This window comes from Apium graveolens, chromosome 5, assembly GCF_009905375.1.
Source record: "Apium graveolens cultivar Ventura chromosome 5, ASM990537v1, whole genome shotgun sequence".
NCBI classification, from domain to species: domain Eukaryota; kingdom Viridiplantae; phylum Streptophyta; class Magnoliopsida; order Apiales; family Apiaceae; genus Apium; species Apium graveolens.
Genome location: NC_133651.1, coordinates 309,244,960 through 309,266,052, shown reverse-complemented (window position 1 = coordinate 309,266,052; position 21,093 = coordinate 309,244,960). Strand labels below are relative to the sequence as shown.

Here is a 21,093-nt window from a genome sequence, read left to right as displayed (position 1 = left end):
TAATTTAAGGATCTGTTTGGATAATCTCTTGGACATGCACTAAATCATTAAAATCCATTTTTTTAGTAATATTTCTAATGATTATGTTAAGACTATCTTGGAGTTGCTTTTGGGACATTGTTGAAACTTGAAACTATTTTTTTTTACCAATTATCCTAAATTTTAATTCATAACATCCTATAACATATTTCTCTATAATATTTCTTGAACTTGCTCAAAGCCACCTAAGTAGAAACAACCCTTCCTACAATTTTATTTAGGCTAAATTGTACTAACATAATAGAAAAATTACATAAATATGTTTCGTAAAAGTAGCGTATGTTTTCTAAATTATAAATATTTGCAACATAGGTAGAAACAAACCCTTCCAACAATTAGGGTTAGGGTTTACAAAAGAGTTCTTAGCTGACAAAATTGCCTGGTTTTTATTCATCCTCTCGGTTCCTATCTTTCTGCAATCATTATAACCAGTGAATACCAATGTTTACTAGTTACCTAAACATTATCATGCAGAAACTGAGAGGAGCTACAAAGAGAGTTATTAAATTGTTATCCCATCATAAGAGGGAACGTGAACAAGCAGCAGAAGAAGAAAAACAACAAACTGATGATATCAACTTGTGGTCAGAACTTGACGGAAATCTTTTGGGTGAAATTCTTAGCAGACTCTGTTTTGCTGATCAGTTTCGTTTCCGTGTTGTTTGCAAGAACTGGCTGGCCGCTCGTCCCATCAATACTAAAACACTATTACCATGGTATTTATGTATTAATCGTTCGGCTGTATATGAGTTCAGGCGGTTTGATTTCCAACTTTATGACCCATCATCTCCGAACCCAGTTTCGGTTCTCAATATATCACTGACTAAATTAGGTATTCCATTTTCTTCTTATATGACTTATGCAGCTACTGTCAAGCACAACTGGTTATTTATCTGCATCGAAAGAGGAAAATGGTTTACCTGCCTGAGTCATGTATACTTCAGACTGTTCTCTCCTTTCGCTAGAAAAATCAGCACTCTCCCAAAATTAACCCATCCACGAGCCCATCCACTTCATTTTACAATGACGTGGTCCACCCAACCTGATTCACCAGACTGTGTCTTCTATCTTTTAGACACTTGCAATATTCCCAAGATTGCTCTTTTCACATATCGCAATGGTGATAAAAACTGGACTGCTACACAATTTGATGAAGTTCAAAATTTTTGGCCTCATCTTTGCAGTCTTGTGTACCTTCATGGAGTGTTGTACATTGTCTCTCCTACCGGAAAAATAGTTTCCTATGATATTGTTGGCAGGGAATTCAAGTTTGAATGTTTGCTTATAGATGAGCTTCTTGCTCTGCATTTCAGCCTGTCGAGAAAACAAAGGGTGTTAGAGTTGGATGGAGAGGTGATGATAGTATGTTTGGGCTCATATGTAGATAACAATGTCACTTTAACCCACAAACCGTGTATAAAAAGATATAATCGGTCAAGTAAGGCTTGGATTCCTGTAAGCACCCTGGGCAACAGAGCATTATTCGTGAGCGACAAAACCTATGAAGTGGCAAAAATCGATACAATAGATATGAGAAATAGTGGAGTATTATCAAACAAGATCTTTCATTTTTTTGATGGCAGGTGCCTTGTTTACTCCATAGAGGATGGTGAATTAGTTGAATTCAAGCCTGCTGATTCAAATTTGTTGGAAGATAATGGCAGCGATTTATCTGAATACAAAAATAGGTTTTTTGGTACATTTTCAGATGCCAACAGCAACAAGTCAGTATTTTGGTTGGAACCTCCCTGTGTCCATGTTTGCTCCACCTGAAATACACAAGGAAAGATTACAGAGTTCTTATGCATCAAGTTAATTATGATAATATTTCATTATCTAAAGTTATAGTATTCATGTTATGTCGCAAAAACCGGAGGGCTGTTCTAGCTCCTTTTATGTTACAAAATATGCTATTATTTTGACAGCAGTTCTAGTACCAGTCCAGATAATCAAAACTTTGGAGCCTACATATATAGGATCCGAGCAAGGCATTGCCGAACCTCCGCAGATCATAAAACATCAAACTCCCTCAAATTTGAGGTTTACAACACCTAAATGCACCATTATGTTAATATTCTGAGATCATAAACCATCAACCTCCCTCAATTTCGAGGATTATAACACCGAAATGCGCCTTACTAATTTGGATGAAAAGCCAGGATGTAAGAGCATGAACTTATGCTAGCAACCTTCAAGTATGCTTAAATGTAAAAAAAATATAGTAATATCTTCAATTTTTATCATACAATTTCTCAATTGCTAAAGCAACTCTACAGGTTCCGAAAGTATTCTATTATATTATCATGTAATATGTGTGTTTGGCAACAATAAAAAGTAAATATAGTTGCATTAATAAGCACTTGTTGGCAACAAACATCAAGCAACTGCAGGAGAGCTCCAATGCTTGGGAAATCATTAACATTTCAGTTATCAATCAAGAAAACAACTCCCACCAGAGTTACTTAATACTCCATGTCCCAATTATATGTGTAATGTTTTTCATACCATGCCAACCTTGGCAACAAACCACAAAAACTTGCTGGAGAGTACCGGTTCTTGGGATATTATCGGCATTTAGGCAACAGCCATGTCAGCTAGCAATCAAGAAAACAAATTCCACTGGAGCTGCTCTCCCAAGTTTAGGTGTCATATTTTACACTACAAAACTAATGTGAAAATGGATAGCGACAGATCACAAGGACTTCTAACACAAATTAAGCAAATCAATCCAAATATTCTCGCCCTCATACGGTCATACCTGAGAATTGTTAAAGGCACGATTAATTCTGTGATAAATGGCGCTTTGCGCTTAGGCACAAGGTGTGCGATTTAGAGCGATTTTGAAATTGTCCAAAAGGCTCTCGTGAAGCGCTAAAAGGCGCTGAAAAGCTCAAAGAAGGCACTAAAGAGCGCTAAATACAGTAATACTCTAAAAAAGAAGGGTAAACGGAAAAAAAAACTAAAGTGTTTCACTAAAATGTTAAAAATTGTTAAAAGATGTTATACTCTTAAATTTTTAACTTTTTTGCCTTCTTATTACAAACAAAGATTTAAGAATATCTTCAGAATTTTTTCATATCTAAAAAATATTAAAAAGTCTCAAAAAGTCTAAAAATATCATTTCTTTTCTCCTCCTTTTTGAAGGCAGAACAAACTCTGGCCTTTTTGCATAAATATTCAAGGTGCAAATGCCCTACCCGTAAATAAATTGAACAAGACACAATCAGGATTCTGAAAAGAGTTCTCGGCTAACAAAAATGTATGGTTTCTTCATCCTCTCCTCTCAATATCGTTTTTTCTCCGGTCACTACACAGATTAGTGGATAGTAATTTTTACTTGGCAAACAAGATCATGGAACGGGAATTGTAGCAGAAAAAAGAAAAACAAATTGATTTCAACTTATGGTCGAAACTTGATGGCAGCCTATTGGGTGAAATTTTAAGTAAACTCTGTCTTCCTGACCAGGCTCGTTTTCGTGTTGTTTGCAAGAACAGGCTGGCTGCTCATCCCATTATTACTAAAACACCATTACCATGGTATGTAAGTTTTGATCATTCACTTTCACCTATGACCAGGCAGTTTGAATTACAACTGTATGACACTTCATCTCCGAATCACGCTCCGGTTTACACTATAGCGTTGAGTAAATTAGGTTTTCGATCTTCTTCTCATATGAATATAGCATTCCAGCATAATTGGTTATTTATTTGCACCCATAAAAGAAGGTTGCTTCTTCGGGATCGTAGATACTTCATATTGTTCTCTCCTTTCACTAGAAATATCATCACCCTCCCTAAATTTAACTATCCGCTTCATTCTAAATTTATCATCGATTTCCACCCAACCTGATTTGCCCGATTGTATCTTCTTTCTTTTAGACACTTGGAATGCTAAAAAGATTGTTCTATTAACATATAGCATTGGTGATAGGGAATGGACTGTTAAAAAAATTAAGACATTTGTTAATTTTGTGCCTTGTTTTTGCCGTCTTATCTACCTTTGTGGAATGTTGTACATTGTATCTCCATATGGACCGCTAATTTCACATAATATTGTTGGCGGGAAATTCAAGTTTGAACGTTATCGTGTAGATGAGCTTCTTGCTCTAAATTTTCGTCCGCTGAGAGCAGAGAGAGTGTTCGAGTTGAATGGAGAACGGATGGTACTATATTTGGGATCACATGGAAAAGAAAATGTCACTTTACCCGGCAAACAGTGTATAAGAAAATATGATTGGTCAAACAAGGCTTGGATTCCGGTAAGCACCTTGGGCAGTAAAGCTTTATTTGTTAGCGACAAAACTTATGACATGGCAGCAACTGATAAAATGGATACCAGGAATGATAGAGTATTATCAAACAAGATATATCATTTTTTTGATGGAGGGTCCCGGCTTTACACCGGAGAGGATGGTGAATTAGTTGAATTCGAGTCTACTAATTCAAACTTGTTGGAGGATGGTGGTAACGGTTTATCTGAATACAAGAATAATTATAGTATTACATTTTCAGATACCAAGAAGTCAATTTATTAGTTGGAACCTCCCTGTGTTCGTGTTTGCTCCTCCTGAAACAGTCGAGGTAGACTATTAAGCCTTTGATTTTAAGTGACTATTAAGTATTCTTATGCATTATTATTCTTGTTGTTTTTCAAATATATGTTGGTAAGCTATATTATATTAGATCGCAAACACCAGGGGTTCGTCTAGCTCCTTCCTCTGTCGCGAAATATGTTATTATCTTGACAGATCAATTACTACAGATAATCAAATCTCTGGAGCCTACATTTCCAGGATTCTGCTAAGCTAGGAAGCACGAGTGCGGGTGCGTAATACGGGGATACGTAAATTCAGCAAATTTGAAAATATGGGAATTCGGGTGCGGCGGGATACGTCATATAAATAATTATTTTAAATATATATTATAGGTAGATTAAAAAAAATATCAATAAATATTATTTTATTAAATTTAATTTACATTCTACTTAAATTAATAAGTTTAGATTATTTTATAATTCCAAATTCAGATTATTTTCTATATAAAATATTAGGGTGCTGTGTTTAATCATTTTAATTGCATAAAAACTCAACAACTCATCTCCACTCAATATACGAATATAATATTATTATCAATAGGAATGCGTGCAGTTCAATATGTCAAAATAAAAGTATAATCAATAGGAATGCGTGCAGGTGCACACCATGTGACCTCACTTTATTAACAATCTCCTCAACACACATATACATACGCAGCACACCTATACACACATGAATATCCAAAATAGATGATGTTGTGACATCGCCGGAGTTGTGATAGTGAACGACAGTCACGATGAAACTGGTCGCCTTTCCTCTACTCTAAGAATTCTACTCGGGGCTTGTTATGAAACTGGTGAGTTGGTGGTGATTTGTTTAATTGAAAATCAAACAAAAAATTACTGATTATGCCCTTCCCGCACCCCCTTTCCCGCACCCCAGCGAATCCCTTCTGCCAAATACAGGGATACGCCGCGTGGCGCACCCCGTACGAATCCAGCCGCACCCCCGAATGCACCCGCATCCCATACGCACTTCGTGCGCAATACGCCAGGAGGGTGACGCACCTCTGCTTCCTAGCTGCTAAGGCATTGCTAATCTTCTGTACATCACAAAACACCATTCTTTATATAGAGACAAAGTTCATCTACATATAGATGTTTGGACGGCTATACTGAATTTATAATAAGCGTAAAACAGTTAAAATATTATCAAGCTATGAGAATTATGTATTTCTCAAGTTAGTAACTCTTTTTTCGTATACCAGACCAAGTTAAAATACAATTACAGCCTACAGGATGTGAGAGTATCAACAATGGTAGAGACCTTCAAGTTTGCATAAATGCAATAAATATAATTCTATCTTCAATTTTTTATCGTGAAATTCCTCTAATGCCAAAGGAACTTTATAGGTTGTCAAGATTAAGTCTATAGTGTCCAACTGTACCAACTTATCTACCAACTTATCTACCGTATCATAGTATTTTAAGTGAGGTATATCTTCTTTGAATCTTGTAGTTCTTTTAAGCTATTATTTTTTATGATCTCTTATAGATAGACTAAATGTTGCAGGACAACATTTATAACGGTACAAATTGCAATAAATTTTATGATATCCCAAGAATAACTAATCAATATTGTTCCTAAGAAAGTGTATAGTCCAAACTAAGAGTATGTTTGGTATTGCTGTTGCAGACAGCAACAACAGCTTTTTGCAGAAAAGCAGTTAAAAAACTGTTTGGTAAAATTTAAAAGCTGTTTTTCGGAAAAGTGCTTTTGGCCTAAAAGCTGCTGTTAGAGAAAGCAAGTCCCCCCATACTTTTAGAAAAAACTGCTTTTCAGCTGTTGCGGGAAGCAGATGCTGATTTCACCATCAAACCTTACCAAAAGCATCATTATTTTTAATTTTTTGCATCAACACATATACGTATCAAAAAAATTACCAAACAGTCATCTGATTTTTACAACAGCACTTTTTTCAGCAGCACTTTTTTTAACAGCACAGCAATTTTTAACAGCAATCCCAAACAGAGCCTAAGTAATAATGTGAAAATTACAACGATTATATAGGGAATAGAAAACCAAATAAAATAACCTAATAGATTAAGGCCCATAAACAGTTGGGTTTTAATAGAATTAAACTACTTGTATAATAAACTTCTAACCCCACATATAAAACCTATAAGGAAATACATTATTTATCTCTACTCTAAATAAATATAAACCAATTAATAGCATAAATTAATTCTTTATTTCCGTTCCTCGTCACTAAAAAAGAACCGAATTCTTTTTCAGTATTGTCGAGTAATTCGTCTCTCTAAAACCTCCAGGTGTTAAAGGTGTTGGAGAAAGGCCCAACAGTATCATATATTATAGTTTAACACACCCCCTCACTTGAAAGCCCGCTTATGGACGGAAGAGTGGATCAAGGACGCCCATCTCTAGGGCATAAATTTAACTTTTGTGTCCAGAACAAATTGTGAAAATATTGGGGGTGACGGGGAGTCTAACAAACTCGAACCTGAGTCATTCGCGTACTCTTGCTCTTCACGACTTGATTGACCTCTAATATCATGTTGAGTCGTCAATCGCTCTAAAAGCTCAATAGGAAGGCCTAATAGGATCATATATTATATTCTAACACACTCCGTCACTCGAAGGCCCACTTATGGATCGAAGAGTGGATCAAGACGACCATTCGTGGAGCATAAATTTAACTTTTGTGTCCAGAACAATTGGGAGAATGTTGGGGTGACAGGGAGTCTAACGAACTCGAACCTGAGTCATTCGCGTACTCTTACTCTTCCCGGCTTGACTGAGCTCTAATACGATGTTGAGTGGTAAGTCACTCTAAAAACTCAAGATGTTAGAGAAGGTCCAATAGGATCATATATTATATTCGAACAAAAATAACCATATAACAAACATATTTAATTGTAATGGCCAAAAAAAATCAATCTACCAAATTACTTAGTAAAGAACAGGAAAAAGCAAAAGGAATACAAATAACCTCTGGGTTTTTTCAGAGCACGTAGCGTTTCACTCAACACTTCTTCTAAATCAATTATAGACACTAATACAATTAGATCCGCTTTTCATCCTAGTATTCAATATAGTTGGCTAACACTTCCCGACCGTTCGGGAAATTTTCAAACAAACAATTTCAACGAAATCTTTCAATTTCTTATTTTACTATGTTCAACTCTCGCTCGGATGTAAGACTCCCGCAACCGACAGATGTCCCAATAAAACCTGTTGCTGATACCTTCTTCTCGAGTGAAAGATAGCTTTATGACGAGAGGAGGGGAAGAGTCTATCAAATTGTGACTCTCCAACTCTCTCTCCATTCGGGAGGATTTTATTCGCCCAAGTACTTAATTGTTAACATCTTCCATAACATAACGGGGCGGGGTCCCTCGACCCGCAACAGATAGAGGAGGATTTACTCATAATTCATTAGATACTTTTTATGAATGTCAAAAATTTCATTTGTTCAGGGATATTAAAAGAAAATCATCCCAAGTAATTCAATCTTATGGTTCTTCATTATCTGATACAAATTGTGACCCCGATCTTGGAATCTTTATTTTGGGTAATACCACCTTCATTTATCGTAGAATTGACTTGCCTATTCCGACCGGGGAGAACAAGCCATTCGCCAGGGAGATTCTGAAATTGCGGAGGCTCATTCTTCAACAGGCACGCGGTCAGAGCCCCGGGCTCCTCCTATCATACTCGTTCTGAAGGATGAGAACTGTATATTATATGGTCAAACCTACATACAAGTAGCGCCGAGAGGTTAAATATGATTTGGTCGATACGGTTAAATATTATATGGTCAAACCTATAATTTGCTTTAAAAAATGATTTTTTTGCCAAAAAGTTAACTTCCAAAACTGGCTCTAATCTTATCTTATTTTTGAAACAAATCCAACTCTGAAGTGAGTCGGTTACTCAATTAGCTAGGCCAGTTATATATTAACCCAAACTTATATACATATACATTAAAAATATGCATAACATTTTAAAAAAAGAATTATAACAATTATATTGAGATTTTTATTAATTTGTTGATTTTAAATGCTCCTCAAATATGACCACAGTCGAGGCCTAACCGAAAATAATAAATATTTTTCATAGATTAAATCAAATACAGGTAGGTCAACTCCCGAATGAACATTTCTTGACAAGATTCGACATGTAACGAATGTTTATAAGAAGAATCGAACATTTGATCTATAGGTTGAAGTTGATCCCGTAAACTTTGATGTCCCAAATCTATCACACGGTTTTAGATTTTGGTCAACATTGCTTTTAAATGACGTGCTTTAAGGCCCGGATTCTGTTGGCACTTGAACATTGTTGACTTCAGACATTGATTCATTTGATAAGTGATATGTCTAGCTCATTAGACATTGTAAATGACATTTAGCTTTATGAATTTCAAAATTATCAATCCTGAAAATAAATGACATTTAGCTTAATGAATTTCAAAATTATCAATCCTGAAAATAAATTTGAATGTTTAAATTGTTGGTATAACATACTCTGAAAGAACTTGAAAACATATTTAAACCTTTGGACAAATATTGTCTGATGTATAATTAATATATATTTTGTATTACCATAAATGGAGATTTTACCTCGAGCACTTCAAACAAGAACGACCACATTCATAGTTTTTGGTATTACATTTATTTTTATGTGCATCCAAATCTGGTTTCCAAGCGTATTCATAAGAACATTTATTACATATTAAGGATTTCTGCTTATGCTTTCGATTGTAATGCCTTTTGACAGCCGTTATGTTGCTAAGCGCTCTAGCCGGGTTGTGATGGATGCAACTCGAATCATGATAAATGTAAATTTTTTCTTCTCCACTTCTGCTATGTCTTTTTTAGGTAACTTATAGTCAATTTTATGTTTTCTTAAATAAAATTTAAGATTTTGTATGCGGGAAAAACCTTATCTCAAAAATCACACATGAAAGTTTCAGAGTCTTGTAGTTGAGCTGGAGAAGAGCTACAACTTTAGCACCGAGATCTGCATATAAATATTAGGTATCAAATATTTAAAAAGCATTAGTTTAAATTGTCGATGTCTATAATTTTAACGCTAAATTATAACTAAAAGTAAACATATATAACTTCCAACACGAGACAAATGCGACCACAATGTTGCAAGTAATTGTAACTTAACAATTCAAACACATTCTTTTTTCAAAATATTACTGGGGAAATATAGTTTTTCCGAATTTTCCCTAGTTTTAGTAATTAACATTTTCTTATTAATACAATTATAAATCTAATAGTATATACGCAAACATGCATTGAAAAATATTTTAACTTATTATGCAATCCGAGATATAATTAATTATTAATTGTTTTTACGATCACTCTATTTTAATTTAAAATCTCAATTTACACACATAGAGCAACCAATTACATTTCACAATCACTGTTAAATGATATAATTGTTCTTACAATTTAAAGCCAAATTAATTCACTAAAAAAATGGCTGAGTGGTCAAAGACACTCTAGCGCTATATGGTTTCGAAGTTGATTCAAATTTGGTTAAGATAATTAAAATATGTTGTCATAATTTTTCTCTAAATAGATTATTTTGAATTTTTTTAAAAAATTTAGGCATGCCTGGAAAACCCGTGATCTTTTCCTTCTCGTTGAACTGGATTCTCCCAATTCGTCGGATTCATTGACCAAGCGATAATGAATTCGGGAATTTCTCCATGAGAAATAATTTTCATGGTTTCATCGTTTATACCTAACATAGCTATAAGAAGAAAAAATAATCATAAAATACATTTTAATGTAAAAAATGAATTTAGATCGATACTCTTGTTATTGTTACAGAGGAGACTAGATGAAAATAAACATGAAAGTTCCAGGAAAATTGTTAGAATGATATTGAATATGTTTATATTGAATCATACATGCATTATATTTAATATATCGGCCCAATGACTAATATTTTTTTTAAAAAATCACGGGGTGATATCTAATTAAAAATTGCTATGAGATAGCATATTAAGTTATGGCATCTTAACTTTATATCAAGTTTTTGTTTTTGAAAATATATACTATACAAAATATTATTATTCATATGATACGTAATGATTGCTTAAATATTGGTTGACATAAATGATAAATTTTAGATTCTTCGGTAGATATAAACAAAATAATAAGAATCTTTTAAAATCTAGATATTGTAATTAACAAAAAAGAATTGGGTCGATGCATTAAATATAATGTATGTATGATTCTATATAAGCATACTCAATATCATCGTAACAATTTGTCTGAAACTTTTATGTTCATTTTCATCTAGTCTCCTCCGTATCAATAACAAGAGTATCAATCTACATTCCATTTTTATATTAAAATGTATTTCATGATTATTTTTCTTCTTACAACTATACTAGGTATAAACGATGAAACCATGAAAATTATTTCTCAAGAAGAAATTCCTGGAATTCATCATCGCTTGGCTAATGAATCCGAGGAACTAGGAGACTCCGGTTCAACAAGAAAGAAAAGATCATGGGGATTTCCAGGTATGCTTAAATCTTTTTAGAAAATTCAGAATAATTTATCTAGAAACAATTTTATGATAACATATTATAATTATTTTACCAAATTTGAATCAACTTCAGAACCATATAGCGCTTGAGTGTCTTAGCCGTTTTTAAGTATTAATCTGGCTTTAAATTGTTAGAACAATTTTATCATTTTAAATTAAAATTTACAATGATTGTGAAATGTAATTGGTTGATGTATGTGTGTAAATTGAGGTGATCATAAAAGCAAAAAATATTTTACTATATCTCGGATTGAATAATAATTTAAAATATTTTTCAATGCATATTTGGTTATATACTATTTGATTTATAATTGTTTTAATAAGAAAAAATTAATTACTTCAGTAATATTTCTTAAGTAATATTTTGAAAAAAGGATGTGTTTAAATTGTTAATTATAATCACTGCAAGATTATGGTTGCCTTTGATCTCATCTTGGAAGTTATATATGTTTACTTTTAGTTATTATTTAGCTTTATATTTTTATATCTCGATAATTTAGACCAAAGTTTTTTCAATATTTGATAAATAATATTTATATGCAGATCCTGATGCTAAAGTTGTAGCTCTATCTCCGGCTCAACTACAAGACTCTGAAACTTTCATGTGTGATTTTTGTGATGAAGGTTTTTCCCGCATACAAAATCTTAAATTTCATTTAAGAAAACACGAAATTGACTACAAGCTACCTAAAAAAGACATTGCAGAACTGAAGAAGAAAAAAGTTTACATTTGTCCTGATTCGAGTTGCATCCATCACAACCCGGCTAGAGCGCTTAACAACATAACGGCTGTTAAAAGGCATTACAATCGAAAGCACAATCAGAAATCCTTAATATGTAATAAATGTTCCAATAAATACGCTTGGAAGCCGGATTTGAATGCACATAGAAAGAAATGTGGCACCAAAAACTATGAATGTGGCCGCTGTGGATTGAAGTACTTAAGGTAAAATCTTCATTAATATTAATATATATATATATAAATATTGATTATATTTCAGAAAGTTTTCTTCAAAGGATCTAAAACACACTAGTAACGTTTAATTACGTTTTCAATTTCTTTCGGAGTATGTTATACTGATAATTTAAACATTTAAATTCATTTTCAGGATTGATCATTTTGAAATTCATAAAGCTAAATGTCAATTACAAAGTTCGATGTCTAATAAGCTAGTGCACATATCAGAAGAATCAATGTCTGAAGTCAACAATTTTGAAATTCATAAAGCTAAATGTCAATTACAAAGTTCGATGTCTAATGAGCTAGTGCACATATCAGAAGAATCAATGTCTGAAGTCAACAATGTTCAAGTGCCACCAAAATCTGGGCCTTCAAGCACACCGTTTAAAAACAAGATTGACCAAAATCTAAAACTGTGCGACACATTTGGGACATCAAAATTTATTGAATCAGATCAAGTTCAACCTATAGATCAAATGTTCGATTATTCTCATGAACATTCATTACATGTCTATTCTTGTCTAAAAAAGTCCATTTGGGAGTTGACCTACTGGGATTTGATTTGATGTAATCTATGAAAAAGAATTATTGTTTCGGGTTAGGCCTAGATTATGGTCATATTTGAGGCCCATTTAAAATAAACAAATTAATAAAATCTTTATATAATTGCTATTATTCTTTCTTTTGAATGCTATTCATATATTTAATGTATATGTATATAAGTTTTGGTCAATATATGGTCACATAGCTACTTGAGTAACCGACTCACTTAAGAAATGGATTTGTTTCAAAAATAAGATTAGAGCCGTGCTTGGAAGTTAGTTTTTTTTGGCAAAAAAATTGGGCTTTTGAAGCAAATTAGAGGTTTGACTCTATAAAACCTCTAATATTAGCATTTGGTAGTAAACTTTTTGAAATAGCGATTTGGTCCCAAAAAGCTAATTTCGAAATAGCTACTTGGAGGAACTTTTTCAATTAGATGATTGTTCATACAAAGGACTAAGTGAAACATCCATTTACCAAATAGTTTTACACAAAACAACTACATACAACCTGCTAGTCAAAACTGCGTACTCATTCAGCTAGTCAAAACACCAATCCACTGCAACTAACAGCTAATTACCAAACATGGCCTAGATTTTACTACCCTTTCACACAACATATTTAACTACTTTATGTGTGTACAATATTTTCCTTAAAATTATTTTTTTATTTAACTGATTCACATTAAATTTTTAAATTTTTATTATTAAAATAAATTAATAATAGATAAAATCCATGTTACTCCGACAGTACTTCTGGCTGACATACTGGTGTCCACCACACCCGACATGTGACACGACCCAAAATCCGCACCGGATTCGTTACGTAAAACCCCGACCTTTCTTCCATGTCATCGGAGAAATTTGAAGGTCACCGAAGTATTTATATTCTCTTGAAAAGGGAGATTAAAGATGAAGACGTAAAGGTGGAGACGGGGAACGAAAGAGATGATTGAGGAGAATCATGATACCAAAATTAGAAGAAAAGATGAAGAGTACTATATAAGTTTGTATAAACTGGGATATGTATGGTAAATATATCTAGACTGTGCTCTATCTCAACTCACTTTTAAATTATATGGTCAAAATAGCAGTCGTCTACCAAAACATCATTTAAACATTATAATATAAATATATATATATATATCACACCGATTTAAGTAATTGTCATGCATGTCATATATACATTTAAAGACTGTTTAATTTTATTTACAATATCAGTAAAGTTTCTTTTAAAAAATAATGTAAAGTAATTAAAAGTATATTTATTTATATCTATCATATAAAATTAAAAAAATTTCAAATTATTTATGCCGTGTCTCGGTGCCAATACCCGTGTCCAAAATTCGAACGATGTCCTCGTGCCCCAAACTTTTGAAATACCAAATCTAAAACTCGGATATGTGTCGTATGTGACACTCCGTACCCGATTGTTAGTAACATAGGATAAAATAGATATTATTCCAATAATAATTACTCGTTATGTATTTTTTAGTTTTAACAAGCTAGTAGTATTCAATATATTTTTATTTACATAATTATTTTTCTAAGACCTATGTGTGTATTATTGGGTGACCCTCTATACATCTTTTTGAAGTGTTGTTACCAAAATATCACAAGGCGGAACGCAACGCCCTAAATGCCCAGCGAGAACGCATGTGGAATATGCGTAATCAGAACACTCATTTCAGGTTCGCGTGTTAACTGTTTCTTAAATTGTTTTTCAATTATGCATTTGAAATCTGTGTGGATGACCAATTAAGCATATTAAATACGTGTATCATGCCTATGTACACATGCATTACTCGTGTGTAGATTGTGTTTCCCAAAATTTTATATTCCTATGTTGTATATTTGGCCGATTGCAATGGCATTTCCTTCCTTGTCTCTCGTGCCACAACTCATCTAACTTCGTCTAAAGTTTTTTCCTTCACCAATCTCATAAATTAACACATCCCCTATTATCATCTCAGTATAATCACTAACATCCAATATACAAACACAATGATATACATCCCATCAAACTCTGATCATTTTTTCTAGACATATTCACACCCTCACATATTATGTATATTTATGATTTATGTATGAAAAAGTTGGATGAATGTGCATGTGTATGCTCTTCGTGAGAAAGGTTTGATTTTGGTGAGGGTGAATAGAGATGTCGAGTTAACGATGGAGACAATAGTAAAGAATGAGATTATATAGAAAAAAGTGAATGAAAAAGTAAATATAAGCAATCAAGATGATGCTAGTAAAGTGGGTAATTAGGGCACTGAATCCGAGAATGAATCCGAGGAGGGTGAATAGAGTTGCCAAGTTGAACGATGGAGACAATAGTAAAGGATGAGATTATATAGAAAAAAGTGAATGAAAAAGTAAATATAAGCAATCAAGATGATGCTAGTAAAGTGGGTAATTAAAGAACTGAATCCGAGAAGAGGTAAATACGGCAATCATCGGTGAATATGGGTGTTTCCGGCATTTTTAGTATGTTCTAGAATTTTCTTACAGAATACCTACTTCATTATTGAACATCAAAATATGTTTTCATTTTTTACGGACATGCACAAGAAGAAACATTTTTTTTCTATATGTAGTATTTGATTTATTTACAGAACCAACTTTCTGTTTTGTTATAAATATATTAAGAATAGTAATTTTAAACATTTTTAAAGAACTTTTTTGTATTTTTACATTTACAAAACATATATTTTTGTATCTTATTTTGTGCTTTAAAAATTTGTATTTCTTTTTCAAAATGTATCTCTGCAGAGTTTATTTAGTGATCACTTGGCTTTTGTAAAGAACATAAAAATTTATCTTACTAGGTATTACATTTTACAGGATGCTGAGTGTTTCTAATAGTGGTTTAAAAAAGAAAAATATCCAAGGATAGTTTGGTACAAACGAATCTGCTTGCTATCTGAGGGCAAATAAATTTGATTCAGCATAACTTGAAAAAGGGAAGGTGATGATGGCGTATAAACGTGGCAAACCAAATATTGTGCGTGGAGCGAGACTTCAACGACATGATGAATTATCAGATACTACCAATGCGAAGCAGGTGCACAGACAGAAGCAATGCCAACCTCGAGACGTCACAACTGCATACAATTGTCTGAACTTCAGAATCGAGCCAAATGATTGGATGCATGAAGAACTTCTCCAAAAGGGTTCACAAAATTTTGGTTGCAGGAGAAGTCACAAGCAAGTAGTAAGCCTGCCCCCACCGACGTCGTGACCCAAGTTGTGTCGTAGTAGTATATAACGATGAGGTAGCAGATCAGGGAATAAAGGAAGAAATTAAAGGAAACAGCACCAGGGAGAATGGAAAGCCCCGGAGTCTATTAATAAAACAAGTACTTAGGTTCTAAAAATTGCAAGCAAAAGAGGCAGACCAGACAGATGTTGAAGTTGAAGTTCAGTTCCGAATCACAAGGCAGCAAGCTTAAAATTTTGCAGCACAGAACAAAATGTCCGACAGGCTTGTTAGTTCATGCTCATGCAAGTCAAGGAACTTATTGATACTTTTCTCACACGTGATATTGTGATACGTTTCTCACACGTGATTAGTCTTGCAGCATCAGTGACAGGGAATTGTGAATCGGAATGCCTGAACCTCTCTGCTGGTTTTCAGCTTCTCTTCACTGCATATTTGCAGCACTAGTACAACATGGAGGAAGTGGTATATTGACTAAATTTTAGTTGATAATTCACTACCAGAAAGAAAGTTCTTGCGGATTATTGAAAATCAAAACAGAGCATGATCATTATGCTACATGGGAAGTTCAGTAAATTAAAAAGATGGTACTCAGATGGGTCCTGGAGGAAATGAATACAACGCTCTAATAAAATTCAACGGCTGTAAACAGAAATACAGCACAGTAATTTCAGCTCAAATTACAAGAAAGAAATAATGTGAAAAACAGTTAAGAAGAGAAATAGTTGGTATAATAATCAACAATGAATAAAAATGTGGATGGAGACTAATTAAAAATAAAAGAACATGCGCAAGAAATTCATATTTCTTGGCACGAAATAATAAAGAGATGAAGTAGGATACATGAAAGTGAAGAAATCACGCAGGAGGTTAAAAAAATACAAGGCAGGGTAGAGAAGGCTATGCTGCATAAATTAATTTCAGCAAAGGAAAAATAATTGAATTAACGGTATGCAAGTGCAGTTAATTTTTTGTCACCAACGACAATCATGTTCCAACAAGCGCTTTCTACCTAGAAAGCAGCATCATAGAAGTAGAGGAAAAACTTGGCCAAATTTAGATTTGTGCTGAGGAACAAAACAGTGATCAACTTTGTTGAGCATGAATGTGGCAAACTGAAAAAATAATACGAGAAAATAAGAGTATATAAAAGGGATCATAGTAGAGACTAGAGAGGATAGAAAGAGGAAGGCAGAGAACTGCAAGTGTTTATAATATAGTGTCTCCTGCATATTACATAGGAGGCAAAAGCCTCGACGTATAGGAAATATGAAACTTGGTGGCTATCTTGCTACAGTGACAAGTACAATAATGATGTCATCTTGATGACATAAAATAACTGATGTCATAATTGTTGTTGATATTTAACACGCTCCTACACTTGGAATCCTATCTAGGGATTAAAGAATGGAACAGTAGGAGCCCTTGAGTGTAACCTAAGCGTCCAACCAGACCCATCTTTGGATTGATCCTGCTTGGGATTGACCCATCTTGGAGTAACTATATCCATATTGGTGTAAGAATTGACCTATCTTGGGTTTATTATATGAGAATTTAGGAATATTGGGACTCGACTTCATGACCACACAATACATTTAGGCTATGTCAAACAATCACAAGAGGTTCTGCAATCAGCACTGTGGCGGATGGCCGCCAATCAGACCTTGAACTGATTATTGTCGGAAATACCTGTTCTCAAACTTTTGACCACTTGGTGAAATAACTTTTGACCACTTAGTGAAATAGGCCTATGTCTGATAGGAAGTGCTGCTGTCAGCATTATGGTGGATGAAAACCTCTTTATTGGTTGATGGATTGACAGTTGGCCACCAACCACTTCACCATTTCTGGGAATTTTGTTGGACACCGGACCTGAATATGCAGGAGCATACCATCTTATTTCCAGATCTGGTTTGGGGGTAAGAAGTGTAAACAACTGAATGGGGAGAGAAGTTCCCTTAAGAACTTTGACATGATAATTATTACTTTATTTTGGTTTGAATTTTGTTTTGATGACTAATGTGAACAGAATCTAGACTCAAGTTTCCTTTGAGAAACTTGATTTTAGAGGCTAAATGATTGAAAAATCAAATATAGGTCTGGGACATAAGCTCTTCAACTTAAAAATCTCCTCCACTCTACTCTCTGATAGCATCTCAGATTATATGAGAAACTAAAAATATATATAACAGGGGTCATAGTGGAGAGGCCGGAGAGAGAAAGGCAAAGAATAGAAAGTACATATAATATCCTACCCTACTCCAAGACCTTAACAGCTTAACTTAATCAAGATACTATTTTCTTGAAGACGTTAACTTAATCAGGATTCCAAAGAAATAATCTCACACACAAAAAACAATGCGAACGGAAAATGTGCCCACCATATGCATGTTGTTTGTGTACGGGCTTATAAGTTATTTATAGCTTATAAGCCCGTAAGTACTTATCTCAGACTGTTTGTCAACCCAACTTATAAGTCGAATTTACAACTTATAAGCTCATAAGTTTGCATAGACATTACCTCGAACAGTTAGTACATAGAATATAAATAATAAAATAACTCGAGTATAATAATATAAATAATAAAATAACTCGAGTATAATACACACTACTTAATACTTGCTTCAAGACCCAAAACATATCAGAGTATTAATGACAAAGAATTTAGCATCGAAACAAGCTAAAAAAACCTCATTTAGTTTATATAAATTATGATCTTTAGGCATAGCTGAGTTAACGAGCTGATAAATGAAGGGTACATGATGAGAACAAACCGCAAGTCATTGAGAATGAGAATCTGGTTTCTTGAATTTGGGCAAACGCAGGACAGCTTCTTCAGTCTCTGTTGGGTCCGATCTCAGTATCTACAAAATTTATTAAAAACCCACGTCCAAGTTAGAAAGAAATTGTGTAAACAAATATATAAGAGAGAAGGGGAGAGAGAGAGAACGGGGGAGAGAGACAGACACAAAGAGAGACCAGACAGAGAGAGAGACAGGTATAGGGGAGAGAGAGAGGGAGGGAGGGAGCGAGAGAGAGAGAACGGGGGAGAGAGACAGACACAAAGAGAGAGAGAGGTACAGGGGAGAGAGATAGAGGGGAGGGAGGGAGCGAGAGGGAGAGAGAGATAGGCACAGAGAGAGACGGAGAGAAACAGAGAGAGAGGGGGAGAGAGAGAGAGGGTACCGGGTCTTGGAGAAATGGTTTGGTATCATCCTTAGCAGGTCGGAAAGGGGGCTTCTTGTTGGCCGTCATTTCGTTCTTCATGGGAGCTTCTGAAGCTTTCATCTTCTCAATCGATTTCAGGTTTTTCAACACTAACTTACAGTGGTTTTTCGATTTTGAGATAATCTATACCATACAATATAATTTTACGATTAATCTTTCGATCTAAACATTAAACTGATTTTCTAATTTGTGCCGGGTGCCCGCAATAAGTACTAACTTTCATGAGTTTGGTGCATTTTAATTGGTCCTCTAATTATAAATATTGATGAACCATCTGCATTTAAAACAACTCCACCAATAAAAATGTACCAAACTCATAAAATTTAATATTTATTGTGTGCCCTTGGGCACGCATTAGAAAGACCGAAAATTAAATACTCATATCTCGATTGAGTATCTCAATCGTTAAAATTAGTCTTTCCATCCAAAAATTGTTATTTTTTGTAATTTTCATCAAAAATGAATATTTTTAACATTTTTTCAAATATTTGTGCACCTATATTTATTTACGTAAAGAATTACTCTTATTTTATTGTTATTTTTAATAAAAAACCGTTTGAACTTAAATGATATTATGGGTCTGTTTGGCACGCTACTTATAAGTCATTTATGGCTTATAAGCCCTTAACAGCTTATCGACGAGTGTTTGTCGACCCAACTTATAAGCTGAATTTACAACTTATAAGCTGATAAGTTGAAAGTTGGCAGTGACGTACTTTTTTCCAACTTATTTTCATTTTTTCACTTTTTTCTAAAGTTTTAATTTTAAAATATAAATTTTTAAATATTTTCTAATTTAAGATTCATGAACTAAGATAATTATATTTAATAATTATTTGTTTTAATTCATTTAAGTAAAAAAATTCTGACTTATAAGTAAATTTATCCAAACACTTATAGAACTTATAAGTATTTATCAACTTATCACTTATTTCGCACTTAATCATTTTAAGTCATAAGTTACTTATTTTAAGATTTCCCAAACGGGCACATTGTATATGCTAGGCCCTTAACCAATTGCGGAGGGGTGAATACAGTTAGTATAATCAGCTCTCAATTATCCTTGAGAGCTGCTAGGTTATGCGAAAGATATAGCAATGTCGCAATGCTTATAGCATGAACCTAAACTATGCTTTTATAAAGCACAGCTACCAATGTATAATGAATCATATTCTATTAACATCAAGAAAACCTATACTATTGCTTCCGAGATAAATTCCTCCACCGCCCTGAAGTTCCTGTTTCCTTTTCCTCTTCGAAGTTCAAATGATGTGACAAATACTGATTTCATTATCCATTAACATCATCATCCGTCGAATATCAACATCTGTTGATGTCATCATCATCCGTTGATGCTCTTCATCATCATCCGTTGATGCTTGTAATCATCATCCGTCGATGCTTCTGATAGTTTGTGTTTGATATCATCAATTGCTCCTAACAATCTCCCCCTACTTGTTCATTATGGAATTATGGACAAGTTCCAGTTGATGATGTCAAAACTATCTAAATGCGGGAATCAAGTATGCATATTCAATTTTGTTTTCAGTGAATATCAGACTTTAATTCTTCATCCCGAACTGCTTCTTTAACTTGAACAATGTTATAGGCTAATCCCACTTTCTCAGCTCAGAATGCTTCCAGAAATCTTCCTTCAAAATACCAGCTTGAATGATTTCTGCTTCGAGTAAATTTTCTTCAGCTTTGGCTTTAGTCTTTGAAAATCTTTGACTTTTCTTCTATCTTCTTCTTTCCTTTAAGCTTTATGTCAGCAGTTTCAATAGCTTGTGATCTGAAAGATCTTTCACCTTCTACCTGACTTATTTCCCTTATAACTATACCTCTAGTTGGTCTGTTAGAAGGATCATCTTCATAAAGTACTTGAGAACCAACAACAATATCAACATTTGTTGTCTTCATAGAATTTTTAAAGCCTTCCTCTGTTTGCCTTAGCTGTTCAAGATCAAC

The 21,093-nt window shown here is 33.8% G+C and overlaps 2 protein-coding genes across 8 annotated transcripts; one reads left to right on the top strand and one right to left on the bottom strand.

Annotated features, from left to right (window-relative positions):
* Positions 1-398: 398 nt before the first annotated feature.
* LOC141659377 (uncharacterized) lies at positions 399-19,269 on the bottom strand. 7 transcript variants are annotated; one of them, XR_012549754.1, is made up of 5 exons: positions 19,084-19,269; positions 18,672-18,761; positions 1,740-1,808; positions 1,451-1,503; positions 399-1,353 (listed from the first exon to the last, which is right to left on the bottom strand). XR_012549754.1 is itself a non-coding variant. In XM_074466221.1 (3 exons), exons 1-2 carry the CDS (start codon positions 19,183-19,185, stop codon positions 18,678-18,680), a joined length of 186 nt encoding a protein of 61 aa, XP_074322322.1. In that variant the 5' UTR covers positions 19,186-19,269; the 3' UTR covers positions 1,815-4,606; positions 18,672-18,677. The 7 variants fall into 7 exon arrangements, 5 of the variants coding, with proteins under 5 accessions (XP_074322322.1, XP_074322319.1, XP_074322321.1 ...); XR_012549753.1 differs by having other exon boundaries at positions 1,451-1,808; XM_074466221.1 differs by lacking the exons at positions 399-1,353; positions 1,451-1,503; positions 1,740-1,808 and adding an exon at positions 1,815-4,606.
* On the top strand, positions 481-1,812 carry LOC141661226 (F-box protein At3g56470-like). The gene has a single exon (XM_074468211.1). The coding sequence runs from the start codon at positions 481-483 to the stop codon at positions 1,810-1,812; it is 1,332 nt and encodes a 443-aa protein (XP_074324312.1).
* Positions 19,270-21,093: the final 1,824 nt, after the last annotated feature.